The sequence below is a fragment of the Coptis chinensis genome, chromosome 8 (genome assembly GCF_015680905.1).
Source record: "Coptis chinensis isolate HL-2020 chromosome 8, ASM1568090v1, whole genome shotgun sequence".
NCBI classification, from domain to species: Eukaryota; Viridiplantae; Streptophyta; class Magnoliopsida; order Ranunculales; family Ranunculaceae; genus Coptis; species Coptis chinensis.
In genome coordinates this window covers 4,357,080-4,381,489 of record NC_141463.1, presented here as the reverse complement: position 1 = coordinate 4,381,489, position 24,410 = coordinate 4,357,080, and the positions used below count along the sequence as shown (strand labels likewise).

General features: G+C 35.2%; 2 protein-coding genes across 3 annotated transcripts; both read left to right on the top strand.

Moving 5' to 3' along the window:
- The first annotated feature begins 9,029 nt into the window (after positions 1-9,029).
- LOC147479437 (Metallo-hydrolase/oxidoreductase superfamily protein) lies at positions 9,030-16,464 on the top strand. 2 transcript variants are annotated; one of them, XM_086575452.1, is made up of 13 exons: positions 9,030-9,366; positions 9,439-9,586; positions 9,655-9,809; positions 9,966-10,157; positions 10,816-10,891; positions 11,761-11,838; positions 13,256-13,341; positions 13,872-13,945; positions 14,059-14,104; positions 14,861-14,970; positions 15,443-15,617; positions 15,792-15,919; positions 16,215-16,464. In XM_086575452.1, the coding sequence occupies exons 1-12, from the start codon at positions 9,079-9,081 to the stop codon at positions 15,876-15,878; spliced, it is 1,515 nt and encodes a 504-aa protein (XP_086431578.1). In that variant the 5' UTR covers positions 9,030-9,078; the 3' UTR covers positions 15,879-15,919; positions 16,215-16,464. The 2 variants fall into 2 exon arrangements, with proteins under 2 accessions (XP_086431578.1, XP_086431577.1); XM_086575451.1 differs by lacking the exon at positions 15,792-15,919.
- A 1,265-nt stretch (positions 16,465-17,729) lies between these two features.
- On the top strand, positions 17,730-19,879 carry LOC147479436 (uncharacterized). The gene is given in 2 exon segments (XM_086575450.1): positions 17,730-18,940; positions 18,943-19,879. Coding segments are annotated over 2 exon segments (1,980 nt in total). The 5' UTR covers positions 17,730-17,862; the 3' UTR covers positions 19,845-19,879.
- The last annotated feature ends 4,531 nt before the right edge of the window (positions 19,880-24,410 follow it).

Here is a 24,410-nt window from a genome sequence, read left to right as displayed (position 1 = left end):
AACCCACCCAATACCATTCATGAATAATACACCTGATTCTGATTCTGAGTCTTATTTTTATTTTGTTTACACCCCGTGTCAAATACTTCAACTTTCTAACCCATCTCAACAATGGGGCTGTTTCAATTATTGAAAATGCTGCATTTGTTCATGGGGAACCATCTCAAGATGATAATAAAGGTCCTCCACGGGTTGATTCCGAAGCTATAATCCTTCATGAGAAAGTGACTAAGACAATTATCAAGGAACGTCGTGGCGAGAACCCATCCAAGTATTCCACATGCTTTTGTAAGTATATTATATTTATTTCGAATTCTACAGATCAAACTGTTATATATACGGAATTGCATAACATGGGCTATACGAAGATCACATCCGATGTGATAGTGCACTATAGAGCCTAGACGGAAAGCACGCAGCACAAGTTTGAAGATACATGGCAGGAACAGAGACCAATAAAGATGGTTAGGTAATTGTGGTTAAAGTATATCGATTCATCTTGTGGCCTTCATTTTAAGGAAATGTTGGCTAGACGTGGTTTTGAGATGGATTCTCGGTTAAATTCCTTTCATAACAAGATAGCATTCTCCATCGACTCATGGATTATGGCATAAATTTAAATCGTGAAAATAGATGTATTTTTCGGTCATTTATCTAAATTTACCAAATTGTTTGAAGACATTATGGTTTGTGATGAGGTGATAAAACTTTCTTTGAAACTTTACAATGCAATCGTATCACGGGACATGGAGATGGCGTGGTAGATCAAAGCAGAGCGCGGCGAGAAAAAGAGTCGCAAGGTAATGTTGAAACTTGGAATGAAAGCCATCCCAGTGGTGCGAGCAGCGTCACAATCAAGAAGAGCAAGAATGTTGGTCACATGCCTTTAGCTTAAGCTTTTGAAAAATGTTATCTAGGCGAAAGTGAATTTTGGATTTTATTTTTATTAATGCTTTCCTAAATGATTTTTCACATTGTTTCTCCCAGATTTTGTTTGTCATCTCAAAACCAGGGCGTATTTTAAGAGCCCAACATCGGATACCTATGTCATATTTGGGAGGCAAAGATTGAGGATTTGAGCTCACAACTGCAGACCAGTGCCTGGAGTAGTTCAAGGCTCGATCTCAGTCATGTTATCTCCAAACCGAGTCATCAGCCATGGCTCAGACGATGAAGATGTGGATGAGACAGGGGGTAGAGCCAAAAGACGTAATTAGTGATGATGCAGGCCGGTGTGTCAAGATCAAAAGGTGAAGAAATTTCAAGGTTGGCGATGGTGATATTGTTTACGCCATCATGGAGCTAATGAACTAAGAGAGCCTTTTTGGAGTATATTCTCACGGTTGAGACAAGTATAAGGTTTTTATATTTGTTTGGCTTTATATATGTTTTTTTCAGCTTTTTTTTTGGGTTACTTATTTTTATGAAGCCCGGCTGTTTTGACAAAGTTAGCTTAAAAGCAACTTTTGCTTGCATAATTATATGTATCTTTACTAAATTACTATTATAGATTGTAAACTTATGGAGGCTTTCATTACCACTTGCAGACTGACTTCAATGGCCACCGCTGGAACCCGATGGGGTGTAGTTATGTCTCGGAATGCACGGGCTTTAGTGAACAAAGTTAACTTCCAATCTTATTCATAACACATACTTTGTATTTTACATATTCTGAACTTTCTATGCAGATCACGAATATTTCAATGTTGGAATATTTAAAGAAAGATCTATGATGTTTAATTATTAGCTTCTATTTTGCAGTCTTGAATTCAAAATTAGTTGTGATGTTTTTTAGGTTGTGCGTACAAGATTTTGTAACCTACTTAGGGCTTCTTAGTTTTTTTTATAACAATAACACTTTTCAGCTTTAATCATTTAAAACTATTCTTGGGCTTACTTTCAGTAGAAAAAGCTTTACCAAACATGTCATAATCGTGAATCGGGATGGTCCATTTAAAATATTCTGGGCCCACTTTTTTCTGTTTCGCAGCTCAACACTTAGGTATTTAGTTGGTTGATGCTCTATAACGCACTACAATGAAACCCATTGATAAAGCGTAATTATGCAAAATCTATTGGCATTCTTTTACATGTGTTTTGTTTACTCCATTGGAGAGTAAATTCTATATAAACATTTGATTATGCCATTTAGAGTTGTTCACAATTAGGGTTAGTATGTTCATAATAGCCAACTAAGTCGCTATTGATTTATTAGGAGAAGTGCACTATCGGTTCCGCATTAAGGTTCTCAAGATGTCCGGACACAAAACTTTCGTGAAATGGACTGTTCTTTGAACTTATTGCTATTCCTTTAAAACATTGTTCGTACATTCATTGTTTTTCTTTGTTCGTGGCGAGAAAAATCAGGATATGAGGATTGGCAATAGTCGTTGCAAGCATGAAGTCCGGTGAATGTGCTTTTGTCGCATGTGGGTTGGTGTTTGCTATGAAGTTGTTAACACCATGCTCTGCACTACCCATCATTTTTCATATACAATTTTTTATTAATATATTCTTAGTATTGGTTTTGTTTGATGTAGAGGATATATTTTTTTACTGAGTTTTTTGAAGAAGAAATAGTATGATAACGTATCATCTACAACGACGACAAATGAATGGAGGAGGTTCTTTGTGGAAAAATTTGACTCTGATCGACCAACTAATTATCAATGGAAGTGATCAATGTGAGGTTTGTTTATTGTTGTAGGATTCCATATCCTAATAGCACAATTATGAAAGATATTGACACCGCACAAACATAACAACATTTAAGACTTATGACATTGAATTGCTTCATAAAGAAGTACAACTGAGTAAATGTTTCCTTGACAGGTTATTCTGTGACTCTGATCGACCAACTAATTATCAATGGAAGTGATCAATGTGAGGTTTGTTTATTGTTGTAGGATTCCATATCCTAATATCACAATTATGAAAGATATTGACACCGCACAAACATAACAACATTTAAGACTTATGACATTGAATTGCTTCATAAAGAAGTACAACTGAGTAAATGTTTCCCTGACAGGTTATTCGTTCGCTTTGTGTCGCTATGCCGCATATCATTGGCTGCCGACGCTTAAGCACTCTGCTATGATCGGCTACTATGACAAACAATCATTGGTCGCCGATTCTAAGTACTTTGCTATGACTGCTATAACGAGGGAAATAAGGAAGATGTCAATGATTGTCTCAAATCCTTGAAAATGTCAAGAATATGAATTAAAGTTGTTGAAGCTTCAAATTTTGGAAGGTAATGATTCACCGTGTTTCTTGGAACATAAAAAAATCCCAGATGAAATGAAGGTTCAATTAGATATAGTGTTAAACAAATGACATAAAACTATCAAATGATTACATTTGTTGCCTCTTTAAGAAAGTGAGCTTTAGTAGTAACATTTTATACCTCTTTACGGAATACTATTTTTATATCATTGCTGAAGTCAAGTTTCAATGCAGAGCTTTCCCCGTTGCTCTAAGGCAATGATCGAGATTGATCACGTAATAAAAAAAAAGAACTTTGCAAGTCCTATTCCGCAGAATATAGTGAACGCCAAAAGGAGCAAACAAATTTGGTTTGTCCTCTTGCATCGAGAAATGGACATTAGTTAAAGTCGACAACACGGTGGTGAAGAGAGCAATGGTTCACCACCCGCGATTCATTCCATGTCAATATTGTTTTTTTTTTCTTTTCTTATTATTGTTATATTTATATTTTGTGGTTGAATTTCTTATATGAAATAAGGAATGCTATTATTCGAGGAATGAACTTCCATAATTTATGATGGTTTACATAGTATCCGTGGTATCTTATATATGTGAAGTTACATTTGCGTTGTATTAGTTGTAACAATATGCTATATTAATGTTGTGGAACAAAAGAAATTAGATGTTAATTATGCCTATGCATTGGTGGCCTTACCTGGTTGAGTAGGTAATTGGTAGAAACTGGGGTGAGATCAACTAGGAGTTGGTTGTTGACACTCCCATGGTTACAACTGCTTGCACTTCGCCAGTGCAAAAAGTACAACTCTTAGGACGCTACTGACACACTTTTTTTTCCTTTTTTAAGCTATAAAGGTTCCCTAATGATCTATCATTCCAGTTTTTCTTTCAGTTTTTTACATTCCATGTCGCCAAAATGGACTAAGACAGTTAAGTATAGTTGACTCTAATAATTATATAAAAATTAAGCTCAAAATACAGGTAAACCCAAATGTTTAAAGCATACAATGAAACAATCCCGGCATCGCCGGGTGAAATGCTAGTATTTTTAATTAAGTTGATGTTATTTACTAGTGTATCATGTGCAGGTAGGGGTGGACAATGGGCCGGGTCGGGCTAGCCCCGCCCTAAACATTTAAAGCCTTTCAGTTATTAGGGCCGGGCCAGCCCGGCCCTAAAGTCTCTATAGGGCCAGGTCGGGCCGGGTCATAAGTTTAAATTTCAAGCCCTGATCCTACCCTAAGCCCTCTTTAACAGTTTCGGGTCGGGCCTATATATTTTCTTCTTTTTACTGCATCAGTTTTAAAACTCATTTATATTATAAAAAAAAATCAAAGATTTGCAAACTCAAAGTCCCACCACTTTGAAATTTGAATAACAACCAATCTAGTAATAATTCTTGATAAATTTAACAATTTAAAATGTATATCCACAATCTAATAAACTGAAGTACATAGAGACTCATATTTATATTTCAAAATTACAGTTAAAATATACAAGACACATTTTGGAATGAGCTTTCACTGACATAAATCAGTTATTTCTTGTACTCAAATCTCACCAAAATTACATTTAACATTGAATAACACAAAGACAAATAAGAGTATGGAATAAGTTTTTACTGACGTCAACCTATTTTTCATTAGGCTAGTGCCCAGTGCTCATTATTGTTCTTGGCTTAATTAGGTTAGATGGGGAGTTGTGAGGTGTCACGTGAGTTGTGAGATAGAAACAATTAGGTTTACAAGTTTTATGATATAAGACAAGTTATTAGAAGTACCCATACGGTAAGTGATAAATTACAAAAGGACAGTGTTATTTTAATTGAAAATATGTAACAAGGAGTTGGATAGTTTTAGTTGTGTATTTTATAGTGAAATTATAACTAGGGCTTGGTTAGGGCTTAGTTAGGGTCATGCCTATATTTCAGAACCTTAGCCCTGACCCTACCTTAGAAGGCATTAGGGCCGGGTCGGCCCTGTCTAAACTCTGTGAGGGCTTTAGTTGTAAGGGCTTTATAGGGCTTAGGGTCGGGTCGGTCAGGGCCGGGTTAGGGTCGTTAGGGCCAAATTCCCACCCCTATGTGCAGGTATTTACTAGTGTATCATGTGCTAGTATTTTTAATTAAGTTGATGTTATTTACTAGTGTATCATGTGCAGGTATTCTGTCATGAGCCTCACATAGTCACAACATGTGGGTTAAGGCTTAATTCATGTGGGCCCATATGGGTTAAGGCCCATTAAGAGTTGAGTGTTCTCCACGAAATAACCGTCTAAAACAACATACACGTCACAAGTAACTATATAACAAACCACTCACTTGCTCGAAGAAGGAAACCATACAAAAAAAAAAAAAAAATCTTAAGAAAAAACACAATAAAAAAAACGGAAAAATAATGGAAAGAAAAGAGTTTTTGAACGGCTCATGGAGAAGAAGGATAAGAAAGAGAAAGAAAAGTTACTGTTGCAAAGTGAGAAGAAGAAGGAGAAATAACTAGCAAGGATGGATTTGAAGAGAATAAAGAGAATGAGGTAGAGAATAAAACCCGTATTAATTAAACACCTATAATTGCCGTATTGCGAATTTTTGACCGAATATTTGACCGTACCGTTTTTTTAAATCACCGAATACCGTACCGAATTTTTGCGGTACCCAAATTGCAATTGCATCGAACTAACCTCATAGAATAATTGGTGGGAAATCAGAAACTAAATGCAAATGTATTATAATAATCTCAAAGGATAATTAACGGGAAATAAAAAATCGGATATAATTGCATTGAGCTAATCTCAAAGCATAAATAATCAGAAACTAGATGTAAATGTATTGAACTAACCTTAGAGAGTTATTAACGGAAAATCAGAATCTGGATCCAAATGTAACGAACTAATCTCAAAGACTAATTAACGAAACATTAAAAAATGGATGAAACTGCACTGAACTAATCTAAATGAATAATTAACGGAAAATTATAAATTTGATGTAACTGCATTGAACTAACCTCAAAAAATAATTAACGGGAAATTGAAAACTTGATGCAAATGCATTGAACTAACCTCAAAGAACAATTAACATAAAATCGGAAATTGGATGCAACTGCATTGAACTAACCTCTAAGAATAATTAATGAAAAACTAAAAACTAGATGCAACTGCATTAAACTAAAATTAGGGATTAACTAACGGGAAATCAGAAATTGGATGCAAATGCATTGAAATAACCTAAAAAAAATAGTTAACCATTGGAAATCGGAAGTCGGATGTAACTACATCGCACTGACCTCAAAGCATAAATATCGCTTTTTTAGCCTTCTCACATGAGTAATTAGGAACCCAAAACGAAAGTAAGTTTATAAAAATAGACTCTTACATGTATGCAAACTGTATAGAAATTGTAAACTATCGAGCTAACCTAGAAAAACAATTAACGTGAAATCAGAAACTAGATGCAGATGTATTGAACTAACCTCAAAGAGTAATTAACGGGAGATTGGAACCTGGATGCAAATGCAATGAACTAATCTCAAATACTAATTAACGAAACATCAAAAAATGGATACAACTGTACTGAATTAACCTTAATGAATAACTAACGAGAAATCATAAAGTGGATGCAATTGCACTGAACTAACCTCAAACAATAACTAACGGGAAATCGGAAACTTAATGCAACTGCATTAAACTAACCTCAAAGAATAATTAATGAGAAATTGGAAACTGGATGCAACGTACTACATTAAACTAAACTCAAAAAATAATTAATGGAAAATTAGAAATTTGATGCAAATGCATTGAACTAATAACCCTAAAATATTTTTGTATTATATGTAGGGGGAATAAATGTCTCGACAAATATAGTTTTGCATTTTAAGTAGTGTTTATTACAATTCTTTTATTGTGATTGGGAATGTCTTGTTATTCAAGTAGTTTCAATAATATCTTCACCACATTGGGCATTCTCACAAAACTTAAATCAAACTTCTATTGTTAAACCTAACAATAAAAAGAAGTCGATGAGTTTTATCAAGGTTTGATGTTTTCTTTTTATAGAGAGTGGTGCAAGAAATTTAAATGAGTAATTAATATAATTTTCATATCTCATAGCTATGTATAGTTGCTAATATTTTTTAGAATAATTTAATATAATGACACACGTTCGTAGGACACGTTCATGTGATAAATCTTTTCAAGTGGGAGTAGTATATTCTTTGAGGATATGAAAATAATCAATCTATTTTAGTGATTTGTACACATTAGTACGTAAGCCGAGCGGTGATGATTTACCGCTAAATCACCATAAATCTAATAAAATTATTATACAAACTAAGCTAGATCGAGTTTAAGATAATTCCATTTGAAAATTACGGATTAATATCCTAAACCACAAAGTGAATAGGCTATCTCAATTTGATCCATTAGTTTCCAAGTACTTATGCACCATAATTGCTACTCATTAACGTATTTCGGTTTATTTTCAATAAAAATATATTATGATTTGAAAATTTGCCGCTAAATTACCATAAATCTAAGAAAACTATTATACAAGCTAGATTGAGTTTAAGATAATTCTATTTGAAAATTACGGATTAATATCCTAAACCACAAAGTGAAGAGGTTATCTCAATTTGATCCCTTAGTTTCCAAGTACTTATGCACCATAATCGTTGCTCCTTAACGTATTTCAGTTTATTTTCAATAAAAATATATTCTGATTCGAAAATTTACCGCTAAATCACCATAAATATAAGAAAACTATTATACAAGCTAGATCGAGTTTAAGATAATTTTATTTTAAAATTATGGATTAATATCCTAAACCACCAAGTGAATAGGCTATCTCAATTTGATTCCTTAGTTTCCAAGTACTTATGCACTATAATCGATGCTCATTAACGTATTTCGGTTTATTTTCAATAAAAATATATTCTGATTCGAAAATTTGTGTGAGACATTTTGTAAAGCCTTTTCAGCACACAAAATATTTAATAGATCCCGGGCGTATGCCCGGGTCCAAAATCTAGTAACCGTCTAAAACAACATACACGTCACGAATAAATATATAACAAACCATTCACTTGCTCATAGAAGGAAACCATACCAAAAAAATCTTAAGAAAAAACACAGAAAAAAAAAACGGAAAAATAATGGATAGAACAAGAGTTTAAAATAATGGAAAGAAAAGAGTTTTTGAACGGCTCATGGAGAAGAAGAATAAGAAAGAGAAAGAAAAGTTACTGTTGCAAAGTGAGAAGAAGAAGGAGAAATAAAGTAAAGGGTGGATTTGAAGAGAATAAGGAGAGTGAGGTAGAGAATAAAACACGTATCTAAAATACTATAATAATCACGACTCTCATCTACAGTAGGGCAATAGTGAAATATTATTATTTTATGTACCTCTTGGTCTCTTCGTCATTTTTTGTCTGATTTAATATAATTTTACCTTTATACCTTTGCATATTTACAAATTTAGTTATGTTTACTTTTTGGATTAGTCAACTATTTGGGATGAACTAACAGCATCATGTGCGGAACCGCACATGCATCATGCTAGTTAATTAAATACCGCATAATTGCGGTATTGTGATTTTTTGACCGAATATTTAACCGTACCGTTTTTTTGAATCACCGAATAATTCGTGAATTATTCTCGAATTTTTCCCGTACCCGAATTGCTAATGGGGGTAAGAGCATGTTATTTTGTGGGCCTTTACAGTATTGGGCCAAAAGCCCGGTTAATAAAAATCTCACCAAGAAAAACACACACGAATAAACTCCCAACTAACCCACCCACTATATAAACTACACAACACAAACACACACTTGCTCATTTTATTTCTTCCATAACTAACCATGTCAAATCTCTACAAACTCGCTCTAATCATTAAAAAAAACTCTTCATCTTCATCCTCATCCTCAAAAGAAGATGAACAATTTCTCCTCATTAAACAGACACGTCCCCCGAAATTCAACGATGAAGAGTACGATTCTTTTGTAGATTCTGATCTTTATGACTTGCCTTGTGTGCAATTAAACCCTTTGGAAACTGATACAAACTCAGATATTCTCATTCAAGGAGCAGATGTTTGTCAGAATAACCTTGACTTGACCAAATTTGACGTGAATTCGGCTCTTAATCAGGTAACTTACTTTGTTTTACTTCCTAGGTAAAATTTTGGCGGTTAATCAGTAAAAAAAAGTTTTACTTGATAGGTATTATCACAAGTGGGTTGTTTTCAAGATGGAGAATGGGAGTTTTGGAAGTATGTAGAGGAACCGGAGTTTGGCCCAAGATCTTTTGTTCATACTGTGTTTATAACTGGGAAGAAGTTGAAACTGCAATTCCATGATTCACTACAAGGTTTGTTTTTCCCTCAGTTTTTTTTAGTCTTTTGAGATTAGTTCATGAATTGTGTGAGTTTGTGGCAGATGTATATAAGTGGATGTCTATTAAAAGTTGCCTGGATTTGCTGTTGGAAGTGAAGCCAAGTAGTGATCGTGTTGGACCCCTCATGGCTGTTGGGATCGTAAATGATTCTGTGCAAACCGGTTGGTGCAAAGTCCCATCTACTTTGCGTTGCCAGGTATGCTGTCGTCAAGTTATTAGGGTGTGCTTCATTTGCATGCATAATTCTACCGAAACACTGTAATGAACAAATGTTTTGTTGTGCTGTGTCTATTTACTGGACTATGGTAAAACCAAACTGCAGCATTAGATACAATGGTCTGTATTTTTTCAGGAGTACCCTCCTGGTGTCAAACTTGTGCCAATGGGAAGTAGAACGGGAAAGCCTTTTACTACAACAAACTTGGTCATAGTAGCACCTGATACTCCTGATAGGGTTCTTGATGGTTATGGAGATAAAGATTTTGCTGCTTATGGAGATGCGCTTATAATAGATCCAGGATGTCTGTCTCAATTCCATGAAGAGGTATAGAACATAGGTTTTCTATTGAAATTTTACCTAGATATCTTTCAGTGTATTCTGTTCATCGCATTTTCAAACGACAAACGGTATTAGTGGGATTTTACATAGTCATACACAATCATTTGTGCCAGAGCATATAGAGTACACATAATTGATGCAGGAATCCATATAAAGACTGTATAGAGCAGTGAGGGCACTTAGAGAATTTGCCAGAGTATGCTTTTCAGGTGCATCAATATGCTTGGATTTTTTTATCCCTCACAGATCTTAGATGATAAAATGTACTTAGTTTTTATGATATGATAGAGAATAAAATCTGTAAGAAAAGAGATGTTCAAGTTTAATGTAATTGCGCTGTAAAATTGTCTTGCAAGTTAGTTAGCCATCCTGTTCTTTCGAAATGTGGCACTGTCATCTTCAGGGAGATGAGTCAGAATCTTTAGAATGGGCTTTGGACTGTAAAACCATATTTTTTGTTTCCTTTCCTACTGCTAGTTTATAATTGGGAATGGGAAAGCAAGCTACTTTGCCCATGTTTGATCATAGATGTAGTTTGTTTGAGTGAAAAAGCATGGTACTTGTATGTTTGCTTTGTTTTGTTTTTGCTGGTTACTGTTAATTCTACTCCCTGGATATTAATATTGTTGTTGTGTATGATCAGCTAGCAGAAATTGTTACTGCTTTGCCAAGAAAGTTAGTGGTCTTTGTCACTCATCATCACTATGATCATGTGGATGGTAAGTGTTTCAGAAAGTTGCTGATCAAGCTTCCTATTACCGCGTTATTTCTGTTTTACTCTGTTTGATTACTATTCTTTTCGTATTGCATATTATGTTAGTTATGTTGGAAGAGTAGAGTGTGGTCTAGACAATTTTTTTGTTGTTTCATCATTGGTGATTTATGCAATTAAAAGACTTTTAAAACTTGTTTTCATATCTTTTTTCTGATTGTCATTTAAGAAATTCAGAGATATAATGAGCAAAATTGACAAGATGTAGATCACACAACCCAGCCAAATTTTAGAAATGGAAAAGAAGCCTTGATTCATTTGAGATAATTATGAGATAGCTCAATTCCCCAAAATGTCTACTTGAATTTGTCGTGGGGTTGTGCACAATGTACATATAGTGTGGACTTTGATCTGGGAACTAGATGCAACAAGTTATACAGTCTGCCTCTGACCATATGTAGCTACTAAACGGGCATGATAATGCTTCCTATTTGATACTGTGAAAGCATACTGCACCACGGATGCATGGAAGGCCAGTATTACAGAGGCACTATTAGTTAATTTCTTGGATCGGGAATACTGGAAGAAGATTACCATCTATCATGATTTAGCACAAACCCTAATAAGTTTCTTAGTTGCTTTACTTTCACTGCCATTTTCTATTCGTCATTTATGTTGTGAACATCATAATTTCCTTTTAATTTAATATTTTAATGTATAGCTAATAAACTTTTTAGTTTCTTTACTTGCATTGTGATGTTCACAGTTTTTTAATTGATCCTCATCACTTATGTTCTGAACTTCATAGTTGCTGTTTGTAACTTTGTATGTTGTGAACTAGATTTCTCACTTGCTATGGTTGTTTGCTTGATTCAGGTCTTTCAGTTGTCCAAAAATGCAATCCCGATGCTATTCTTTTGGCACATGAGAACACCATGAAGCGCATTGGAAAAGGTTTACTACTTAGCTCATTTGCTATAATATTTTGTCTGAATGTGACAGCATCTTAATTTCTCGAGCAGTCTTGTGTCATTTCTTGTTAAAGTAGATGTTCTGGGTTGAGGAAATAATTTTTGAAATTTTAATTTTGCAAAGGTATAGATGGATGGTGATCACATCATTAAAAGAAAATAAAGTCTGATATGACACATACGTGGGTGAGAGAAGCATCAATTTCCACCTCACACCGTGTAAAAAATGCTTAAGAGTTAGCAAATCCTCTGTATGTTCCCCCTTCCCTTAGATACCCCCACACGGCCACACCCAAAAGTCAGAGTCAGTCGGTTTTCACCATCAGATCAAGCGCTTGAGAAATCATGGAAAATTGCTATATTGATGAAGGATTTCTCAGGTACACCCACAAGTCTACAACCCGCAATTACTATTTTTTGTGTGTGGTCTATATATTAAAAGACTCCACCTTCATATAGTTAGACTATTTATAGCATCTGTCTTGTGCTATAATTTGGGGGATGGGGTGTTTCTTTCATTTGGGTGGGCGGGGGTGTTAAATTTATGGGTCCGATTACTTCACTTATAAAAAAAGTGTTAGCATCCTTCCATATAAATCTATGCAGTATGAGTTAAGTACTATGCCACAGTAATAAACACCAATTAGAATTAATATAAATCAAACACCAATTAGTATTAATATAAATCAACTTGAAGAACAATCTATCAAATAATGATCATTAGTAAATTAACCATCTAACAATGCAGGTGAACATGCCTTTATATAAGAAAACCCTATTTCTAATTGTAATCTTATTCCTAAATCGAATTGTATGTGAAATAAGATACTACGAATAAGATTATGGTTGAAATAAAATAGAACTACTAATTTAGAAAATTCCATATTCATGCATCAGGGCACCCAAATAATAAACCATGCTTAACACAATTATTTGGATTAACCGCCAAGGAAAATCCTGTTAATGGAAAAAAAGGAAATGAACTGCTAGTTTCGACTGACATGGGATGGAATGGGGTGAATATATCAAAATAGAATTTTAATGGAGAAATGAATGCAATTCACTATATTGTATAGTTGGGGGGACAACTTCTACATGAATTGGACCCATTGAGGAACGAAATAAGCTGTACACAGTTTCTTTGAGCAATTTCATACATCTGCATAGTGATTCTTAAACCCGTCAAGAAAGATTTTTATTGTTTGTATGTGTCATAGGGTATATACTTAATTATCTTCTATATTGGTCGAATGCTTCTTCTTTCATTTGATCTTGATTTTTTCGACTTGTCATATGTTTTCGTGAATGACACCTAAAGTGTAAAGGACAATGTCTTTCATCAATTGACACATACTATGGAATAATTGTGTTAAGCTCACAATTTTCTTAGGTTGCTGCAGATAATTGGTCGCGTGTCTATACCACAATTTCAGGGGCAGAAGAAATTTGCATTGCTGGTCAACAATTGAAATTTGTTTTTGCGCCGGTATGGCAGTATGACAATTTCTATGATTTTTCCCACATTCATTATTTGTTTTTTTTTTCCGTGTTTGATCTGCGATTTTGCCCTAGTTGAGATGGTAATGTGCTTGTTGTTAGAGGTCATTGGCACTTTATTTATTTCATTTGGTAGTAGTGGAATTTAGTGTGGCTCCTTGTAACACTTTGAAATATGGAATATGTTGATAAGGTATAAGGAACATTATTCATGGACTATGAGTTAGGCAGTCGTCAAACTTTTGCTCTTAGGATAGTAAATGCTGCCAGACTACCTCATCTAGGATGCCCCTCGAGTTACCAGATCAATAGAGGTGAGTGACAAAAGTTTCTGTCAAGTCTGGCATATGTCAAATAGTAAAATACTAAAATGTGTTCACTCCTTATAAATTGGCAAGGGATTCTAAAGTTTTGGTGATTCCATGTTTTTTAGTTCATTGGCAGGTCATCTTCTCATGCTCTGAGATATACCATAGTTGCTAACTACTTATTCTGACTAAATAAACTCCATAATTTTAGGGACATACAGATGGTCACATGGCTATACTACATGCCAGTTCCCATTCATTAATTGTGGGGGACCATTGCGTCGGGTAAGTTTCTCAACCAGAAAAAGTAAATACCAATACTTATATGTTTGTCACTATATTTATTTGTTATTTATCTTTTTTCTGGTTGATAATGTTTATTCATTGTTTTGATTCAGACAGGGTAGTGCTGTCTTGGACTTTACTTCTGGTGGAAATATGAAGGCGAGTAAATGTTTTTCCTAGTCATACCAAAAACAACATATTTCTTAATTAACAAAAAGGCAAAAATGTGACAATTCAGTCATATAGATTTTTAACACACCCAGTTTTCTGATATCATGGAATCTGTTGTGGTGATTTTTCTCTTTGCTCTTGTGGTGGACGAAACATAAACATGCAATCTTTAGGCTTTTCTTTCTTTTATTTTAATTTTTTAATATGCAATATTTGGCAAAAACATGAAATTTTCAACTAAACTATGCTCCAGACACAAATTCATAGCAGTAAGAAGATGAGGAGCCATACCACCTTACTCACTGTGAAATTCGTACCATGCTGATGCTGGTAACCATAACTATAGAATACCCCAAAGTATCACTAGACAATAGGGCCAGAGAGGCAAAGCATGCACATGCACGAGTTTTTATATTTGCCTGTTGACAACGGGAATCTCATCCTTAGTAGTATTGTTGAAGAATGTCTTTGTAAGATTAATTGGTCCTTTGAACAATTGAACCCTTTGCCTATCTGACATACTGTCTCCTCTAACAGATGTTTTTCTTCTCCTTCACGAGTCATTGCTATACCTTATGCCCTGAAGTGTTCATTGTGTTTGATTTATGGGTGGTAAAATAGTAAACAATATATTTCATTGTAGTGGAATTCCATGCAAACATACTTAAGTTGGCCATAATTTTTATGGAAGATACTGATGAAATATTATGAGTGTCATTTGAAAAATATATATTCTACATGCAGGATTACTTCCAAACAACTTACAACTTCTTGGAGCTGTCTCCACATGCTTTGATCCCTATGCATGGGAGAGTAAATATGTGGCCTAAACACATGCTCTGTGGGTATCTCAAGTATGAAATACAAATTTACTTTTTTCTTCTTTTAACTTAGTAGGCTTAGTAGTTTCTTAGATTTCAGATATTTTATTCCAATGTTTATGAGACATATAGAGTTGTATAAGAATCGATGTAAAACAATTATAATTTAGTAATAAAAGGTCAAAATATTGATTTCTGATACTTAACTTGACATAAATCCTAGACCTCCATTCTGTAAATAATGTCAGTAGCTCCAACAAGTCATATTAGTTGTTTCAAAGTGTTTGTATCCCAAGAAAATTTTCCGTTTGGAAAGACATTATACTTAAAGATTGTGTTTGTAACTGTCCTTGAGTAATTTGTCGCCTTGGATGAAGAGCCAGTTTAAGTGTGTGGTTGGGATAGTTCCTATTCAATGAAGGAGCATAATAAATACTAAGCACACAAAGGGTCAAGCAACACATAACACATTTAACCTGAAATTCACATGGTCCTTAATTTTCAGGAACCGAAGGAACAGGGAATCATCCATCTTGAAAGCCATAGAAAGTGGAGCAACAACTTTGTTTGACATAGTGGCAAAAACATATTCCGATGTGGACCGTAGTGTATGGATTCATGCGTCATCAAACGTGAGGCTTCATGTGGATTACTTGGCTCAGCAACATAAACTCCCCAAGGTAATTAAGTTGTCATTATGTCACAGTTCAATTTTTCTGCTTGTACACTGATACGGAAAATGTATAAGATAACAACGATCACGACATACGATACTGTCTTTCTAGTGAAACGAAATAAATTGTGTCATTCTCAGCATTAGATGTAAATCCAAAAGTCCTCTTGGGAGTTTGCAGGGCTTCTCTTTGGAAAATTTCAATCGCAGCTGTGCTGAGTTTGTGGATAAGATGGGCAGTGTGCAATCCCAAATGAGAGCTTCATAGTGTGACTACCACTACCTTCCATGCAAACATCTTGTCTTTAGGTGGGAACCATTTTCCATAGTTTTGATTATCGATAAAGAATAAGAAAAATCATGTTTTGAAATCTTTAGCTGCTCAAAGCAAATTATGTGGATCATTAATCTTTAGGTAAATTTTTTTTCCGAAGAAATAAGAACAGAAACAAAATCTATTTAACTGTTCTAGGCTACACCCGTCACCCCTTCCGAAGTAGACATTTGCAAGCATTTAGTTCCTAAATACAACCTTGTTAACTTTATACTGGATGATACATGAACATGTTTGATGAGTAGCTTCTACTATTCTTCTTTTTTGCAGGAGTTTTCCATACAAAAGTTTAGGGCAACCTGTAAATTGCATTTTCTTTCTCGTTGGACGTGTGTATACCTGACAAGTCTTGTTTTCAAGGATCACAAGAGGAAGGTTCAATTTCTCACTGCGAGTGCTATGTCAGTCTTCGCAATATTATATGCTGTAAAATCCAAGTTTTTTTCCAAATAATGTAAACATTTGATTGGAGACAATTTGCTGATATAAATTTAGGTATCATAGTAATATTTTTCCCTCAGTTGTGGTATTGGTATCAGTTTACGAAATTGCTGGAACTGTTGAAATAGGTGTAAGATTATAGTTCCAGGATTCCTGATCCTTAGTCCAAGGAAGAATTGGCTCCACTATTTACATGTCACCTGTTCTTTTAGTAGGTACTGCTTGTAAATATGCTTGGAGTAGTCTTTGGCTGACATCAGACGTGACTTTTCTTTTGCGAAAGGTGTTTCAGTTTGTAGTCTCCACTTGGAGCACTGCAAAATTTGCGAAACGTGGCAGGTTAACCTCGAAATTTTCTTTCAAAGAAGCTTTAATACCCTCAAACGATTGAACTTCTTAATGCCAGCAAAGTTGGCGATTTTACATTTTTGTCATATTTGATAGTTAAATTTGCTGGCGATGTCAACTGAGTAAACTGCAATTTCTGATTAGTTTCCCGGTCAAAAAAGTCCATTGGCGCGGGATCCATATCCACAGCCATAGCCAGTGTGAATTGCCTTTGGAATGTGTTTCAGACAAGACATGCAGATAATGTCTTCTCTTCTTCTTTCCCCAACTCACCTTCTCTCTCCCTCTTTCACTCTTCGCCTTTCCTCTCCGCTCACACTCTACTGCTAGCAGTTATACTAATATTTTTCGTTTATGCAGCACCACACTATGGAGTTTTTTAAGTAATTGGCTGAATCTGAAGAGACCACGACTTTCTCTCATCTCACGTAAAAATGTGCTTTTGAAATTCAGTTGTCTTACTCTTCTCTAAGTCACTGATAAGTGTCTCTAATATTGGCCTTCATTCTTCTATTCACTCTAGTAAAGTTGATTATGTCATTTCAGGCTGCAAATTGAATATTTAGCAAAAGTAAGTCTATCAAAATCATTTTCCTTTGGATATCCATTTACAGTTGTGATTACCGTTTAATACCTGGGATCTCATAATTCCTCTAGATGTTATCTTTCATATATAAACAAACACATGATATAGAGGTGTGTGCGAGAGAGTGTGACGTGGGTGGCTAAATGATTTTGTCTAATTCCTGTTATTTTTTTGTGGGTAAAAGTTTTTTAGTCTTATTATTTGCTTTGATATTTGTTGCGTATGTAATCTATTGCATTAGTGTTCGACTCTTCGCTGTGTTGATTGCGATAAGCATAAAAATATTAGTAAGGTGTCCAGTCTCTATCATGAACTAATGTATAGTCAAGGTTAGGAACAGTTTCCTTTTCGAGGTGGCCATCATTCCCTTAAGTCCAACTTTACACTAATGTGATGACACAAAAAGTTGGAGTAGTCCAACTGGATATGGCCCTTCGTTCTCACTCGAATAATTGTGTAGGAGATTGTATTTATTCTTCAGAATAGTTTAGCAGCACAAGTTGGGAATTTTGAGTGAAAGAAAAGAGAGAAGATAAGTATTCCATGGATATCCCAGAGCAAATAAAGAAGATATGGAATGTATGGGATATTAGAATTTTCATTCTCCTCAGTCTTTTAACACAGGTTTTACTAGTCTTGTTTGCACCCCTGAGAAGACGAAATCAGCATAGACTACTAGTTCATTTTCTCTGGTCAGCTTACTTGCTTGCTGATTGGGTTGCGATCTTTGCCCTGGGGATTCTCTCTAACGGCCAAGATGCATCTTCTGGTCCTGGTAGAAAAGGCGATATTTTTGCACTGTGGGCGCCCTTTCTTTTGTTACACCTAGGAGGTCCTGATACTATAACTGCTTTTGCTCTTGAAGATAATGAACTTTGGCTTAGGCACTTGTTTGGCCTCTTTTACCAACTCATTCCTGCTTGTTATGTTCTCTTAAGGTCACTCCCTGGAAACAACCTCTTGGTCCCAACAATCTTCATCTTCATTACTGGGATAGTCAAGTACGCCGAGCGGACATGGTCTCTATATCGAGCAAGTTCAGATGTTTTTAGTGACGAACTGTTCAGAAGGCTTGACCCTAGTAAAAGCTATGTGAAGCTAATGGAACAGGGGCTGGGTGAGAGAGGGAATGAATATTCCACCAATCTAGAAACGATGACAAAATCCGATACTTCTAACAACAACTTAATGGTCTTATGCTGTGCTGACGATCTCAACAACCTCCAGATTATTTTCCATGCTTACTACTTCTTTCACATCTTCAAGAGACTCATTGTTTGCCTTACGTTGACTATACTCGAGAAGAATCAGAGTCGAGAATTCTTTCTAAAGAGGTCTGCAAATGATGCGTTCAAAGTGATGGAGATGGAGCTAAGTTTCATATATGAGGTTCTCTATACCAAGGCTGTTGTGGTGCACTCTCGATCAGGGTATGTCCTTCGGTTTATTTGTTTTTGTTCAATCGTAATATCCCTCTTCTTCTTCTTGTCCTTGGATAAACAATGTTATCAAAAGTTTGACATTGCAGTCACCTACACATTGTTGATTGGTGCCATCGGCCTGGAGACTGTGGGAATTTTCAATCTAGTCTTCTCTGACTGGAATTTTAACGCCCTCCATAAGTACTCCTTCCTTTCCATGTTCCAAGGTATCTTACTTTCGGTAGATCGAGATGGTCTGAATCTGTCGCACAGATTAACTTGATATGCTTTTGCCTTGGGAAACGGTCGAAATGGGTGGGAAAGATTGTTGATAGTTTATGCTTCACAAGCATGCTAGATGAAATTCAATACAAGGGCCACCGTCCAGTCTGTGATAGTCTAAAGAGCACCATTATGCGTGAGATGAAGAAGAAATCTGTTTCTGCTATTACTTCAGAATCAAGTTCAAACAGAGTTGAATGGGATCTTATTCGCAGCATGCATTATGAGTCACTTAGATGGAGTGTTGAGGTTGAATTTGATGAGAGCATTTTATTATGGCACATTGCTACTGATATGTGCTATAATCACATAACCACTACTACACATGAAAATAAGGAGCGCGAAATGTGTAAACTCCTATCTGATTATATTGTATATCTAATGGTAATGCGACCTTCCATGACGCCAATGATGGGTATTTGGAAGATCAGATACCATGATACCTGTAAAGAGGTTAAGGAACTATTTCACAAACGTGATATGAGATCAAGACACCAACTAGGACAAGCAATTGACATGCTATTTGGTCTACCTACAGACATAAGGCCTGCGGCAGTGAAAGGAAAACGAAACAAATCTGCACTTTTTGACGCGATTATACTTGCTAACCAACTACTTGAATTGGAAATGAGATGGAGCATAATGATCTGTGTGTGGGTGGAGATCCTATATTATGTTGCAAGTAATTGCAGGGCCAATGTTCATGCCCAACAACTTAGTAGAGGAGGAGAGCTTCTTACATTTGTTTGGTTGCTGATGGCTCATTTAGGTTTGGGAAACTTTTTCTGTAAGGAACAAGGACACAAGTTTGATACAGCGTAATAGCATTTTGAACAAAGAGAAATTAGCTTTTATTATTTGATTGTACTAGCTTTCAATCTATACTTAATTATGAGATATGAATATTATATTGATCACTCATATGAATTTCTTGTAATGTGAAAATCTCACTTTCAATAAAAAGAAAGAACCCACTCTTCATAAAACTCTTCGACTATTTTTTTGTTGTTTACTTAATAATATAAGTTTGATTGAAGTTTTGGGAAAATGTCCAAGGAGGGAAAAATCACATTGACGCTAATTGAATAAAAAGACATTACGATCAATACCATTTTAAATACAAAACTATACTTTTCAAGACATTCCCATTATATATTATACAACAATGTTTTGAGGTCAGTTCGATACATTTATATCCTGTTAATTATTCTTTGAGGTAAGTTCAATGCATTTATATCCCGTTGCCGATTTCCAGTTAATTATTCTTTGAGGATAGTTCGATCAATTTGCATTTAGTTTATGATTTTCCGCTAAATATTTTTTGAGGTTAGTTTGTTGCATTTGCATCAAGTTTTCGATTCCTCGTTAATTATATTATTTGAGGTTAGAATAAACCTTCAATCATGAAGAACAATTCCTTTAGAATAAATATTCAATAACAACCATCTAGCGATGAATACCTAGTTGCCTTTATATAATAACCAATGTTCCTAATTCTATTTAGAAACCAAAATAAAAACCTTACTAATTAACCTAGATACAGAACAAATAAGAAACTCTACTAATTCAATATATAAGACTACTAATAATATAATTAGAAGCTTCTATGCCCATGCATCATACTCCCCGACTTGAAAGAAACTCGTCCTCGAGTTTGGTTGCATGTAGACTTCGAATATTCTGCAAAACTCTTATACTCTATCATCATAGTTTCATGTAGTTGCATATAGTTTCCAATTTCCCGTTAATTAATTATGTTTTGAAGTTAGTTCGATGCACTTGCATCAAGTTTTCGATTTCCCATTAATTATTCTTTGAAGTTAATCCGATGCATTTGCATCCAGTTTTCGATTTCCTGTTAATTATTTTTTGAGGTTAGTACGATGCATTTACACCCAGTTTCTGATTTCCCGTTAATTATTCTTTGATGTTAGTTTCATGCAGTTGCGTCCAATTTCCGATTTCTCGTTAGTTATGCTTTGAGGTTAGTTTGATGCATTTGTTACTAGTTTCTGATTTCTTATTAATTATTTTTTGAAGTTAGATCAATGTATTCACATCCAGGCCAGTTTCCAATTTCCCATTAGTTTTTGTTTTGAAGTTAGTTCAATGCACTTGCATCCAATTTTCCAATTTTTCGTTAATTATCTAGATTTTGAAGTTAGTTAAATGTAGTTACAACCAGTTTTCAATTTATCGTTAATCATTCTTTTAGGTTACTTTCATGCATTTGCATTCACTTTATGATTTAAATTGATTGATTCACATTCTGTTTACGATTTCCCGTTAGTTATTCTTTGATGTTAGTTCAATGCATTTACAACCAATTTACAATTTCCCGTTAATTATCTTTTAAAGCTAGATAAATGCATTTGCATCCAATTTACAATTTCCTGTTAATTATCTTTTAAAGTTAGATAAATGCAATTTCATCAAGTTTTCAAGTTCTCGTTAATCATATTTTTAGGTTAATTAGTTCCATGAATTTGCATTTGCATTCAGTTTTTTTATTTCTCGTTAATTATTCTTTGATATTTTTTTTTGAATAAGTTGTAGGGTTAAGGCAGACCCCAACCTGCATTAACGTCTCAAATAGATAGTTTCATTTTTGTCCTCCTCAACAATAGACATAAGCATAGCACTCAGAGGAGGTACACAATATTTAGTTGCATGAGAATTAGCTAAAGAGGCAAGGTGATCCGTAGCTATGTTAGCTTTCCTAAACACATGAACAAACCTTAACCTAACAAAGTTCTTTTCTATCTCTCCTATAGCTGCTACTATGTTGGTGCACTGCCAAGGGGTTTTTTCTCTGATTCCTCAATATCCTCTGCGCTCTTGAGAGTCAGAAGCCACCTTTATCTTGCTAATCTTTAACATCAAGCATCTGTCAAGCCATTGCGGATGCCTCTAAGTTCTTGGTATAGGGCATTCCTTTGCCCACCATCTTACGTGTATGCTAGTAACACATTACCATTTGCATCTCTTATGATTCCTCCATTACTACAACTAATATATGTCGAGAACCATCAACATTTAGCTTAGGCGTGTTCGGTTTAGTGTTTCTTCCATATACATGGAGTTGGTTATCTAGATTTGTATTCCACTATAACTCCAGTCTTTGCATCGAACCCTTGCTTGGACTGAATCCTTTACAACTATTAATTGACCTTGGATATATACTCCTACATCACTGATCAATCTATTTCTAACAGTCATCCAATCTTGAGTAGTCTTTCTAAATCTCCTATAGTTTCTCTCCCTCCATATGTAGCACACACACACACACACACACACACACACACACACACACATACACACACAGTAGAAGTTTATAAAGTATATATATATATATATATATATATATATATATATATATATATATATATATATATATATATAAACTTTATAAACTTCTTCCATAGAATTCTTTCCGACACAACCTCATTAACTGATTCCATTCCCCATTGGCAGATGAAGCTTGAGTAGATAACTCTATATGCTGCTTGTTTGGGTGAGAACTCACGCAAACACACCAATGATCTTGTTGGAAAGGTTGATATGAAGTGAGAGAGACTGTACCACCAATGGCTGCCTACGTTTCTAAATCGTTCTCTGGAATCAAGTCTAAAAAATGCATGTAGTTCTTTGTTTGAAATGATTGTTGGGTATTTATAGGAAAATGAATATGTTAAGCTTCTTATTGCTTAAAATACCCTTTCCTTATTTGATGAGATATTTCCCTCTTTGTATGAAATCTTTCCAAAAGCTTTATTCTCCGGACCGCTATATATAATTTGGGTGCTATATTAGTGGCGGTGTCATTGCTCAATAGAGGGCATGCCCGAATGCCACACTAGTAGGCAAAGCGGGAATGCCACGATGATGGCAAACAAGCAAGCACGCCTCACTAGTAGGCAAGCGATGCCACAGTAGCGGGCAAATAAGCATGCCTCATTAGTAGGCGAGCGGGAATGCCATAGTAGTGGGCAGGCAAGCAAGCATGCCTCATTAGTGGGCGGCTCTTATAGTAGTACCCAATGATGGTCGTTCGTAGGGGTACTAGTACACTGGTACATACACTGCCCCCTCTTCGTAGGATGAAATTCATTCCTTGCGTTGAAGAATAAACATTATATTACTGGAAAAGAATAAAACAGTGTGATTGAAATATCTGCGATGCAAGTGCATGACAAAGTTGATAGTAACAATCGCCCGTTTGACATGGCATCTGTTAATGCTAGTGTTAGTATTGATGCCAAAGGAGCTGGTTAGGGGCAATTTACCTAGGGTGTTGAGCATCAACCACATTATGTTGCTTTAAACCATGAGGCTATGCATTACTGATATTCTTGTTTCCGAAAAAGACGTCGAAGCTATGGAGAAAGACCACCACCATTTACTTAAAAATCGAAGCGGGTCCAAGCCACCCCAATCATGCTATTGAAGATGGGACTAAAATGGTGTGCCTAGTGTCTCCTTGTATGCCACAAATGGTATACCAATCCACAACACGGATCACATTCCCATTGTTTTTCTTGATGATGATGTGATAGAAATAAGCCAACACCGGATGATATAGTTTTTCTACCAAGATGGTCGAAGAGTATATGAATAATCTATTGGTAATGGAGATGAGTTTGAATAATGTGAAAGGTGTGGAGGATATTTCGGACATGTGTATTACTGGGATATACAAATTGCAAGAAGTAAAACAACTACATATATAAATATATACTCTTTGTTTTGTTATTTGATATAATTTATGATAAATAAGTCATTTGTATAACTTGTATAATGAAGTTAGTACATAGCTTTTATGTATATATTTAACTATGATTGTGTTGAAACCACAAGACTTAATTTGTAGGTGGTTGTTGTATTACCCACTTTTAAAGACAATTGGGTTCAAGTTGTAGAAGAACTATATGTTTGTTTATGGGGATATGAGTCGATGAAAAAGGACTTGTGATAGGATGCACTTGTGTGGGCTAAGACTACTAAACTTTGCTTATGATACGCTATGTCATGAAGTGTGTTATTTGATTGGGGGTTGAGGCTATGACTCGATTCCAAATTAGTGAATTGTAAGACATTTTGCCTTTGAAACCCAGGGGTATCTTTGGTTCATATGCTTCTTGTATGAATAATATTTGTGCTTTAAGCATAGTGTTTGTTGGTGTTGCCACCGCTTACTTGACAATTTTTTGGGACAATTTTTTTTTGGGTGCATGGAGAGAGGTGTTGAAAATGCAAACCCCATGATTTTTTTGGTGCATGGAGAGAGGTGTTGAAAATGCAAACCCCATGACTTTTAGGTGCGTGGAGATAGGTGTTAAAAACGGAAATTCCATGACTTTTGGTGCATGGAGAGAGGTGTTGAAAACG

What these genes read in the sequence shown, in the direction of transcription:
- LOC147479437 (XM_086575451.1), top strand. Translation starts at nt 9,079, where the DNA reads ATGTCAAATCTCTACAAACTCGCTCTAATCATTAAAAAAAACTCTTCA. An exon ending in ATTCCATGATTCACTACAAG is followed by an intron (nt 9,587 to 9,654) that starts GTTTGTTTTTCC and finishes AGTTTGTGGCAG; the next exon opens with ATGTATATAAGTGGATGTCT. An exon ending in TCACTATGATCATGTGGATG is followed by an intron (nt 10,892 to 11,760) that starts GTAAGTGTTTCA and finishes TGCTTGATTCAG; the next exon opens with GTCTTTCAGTTGTCCAAAAA.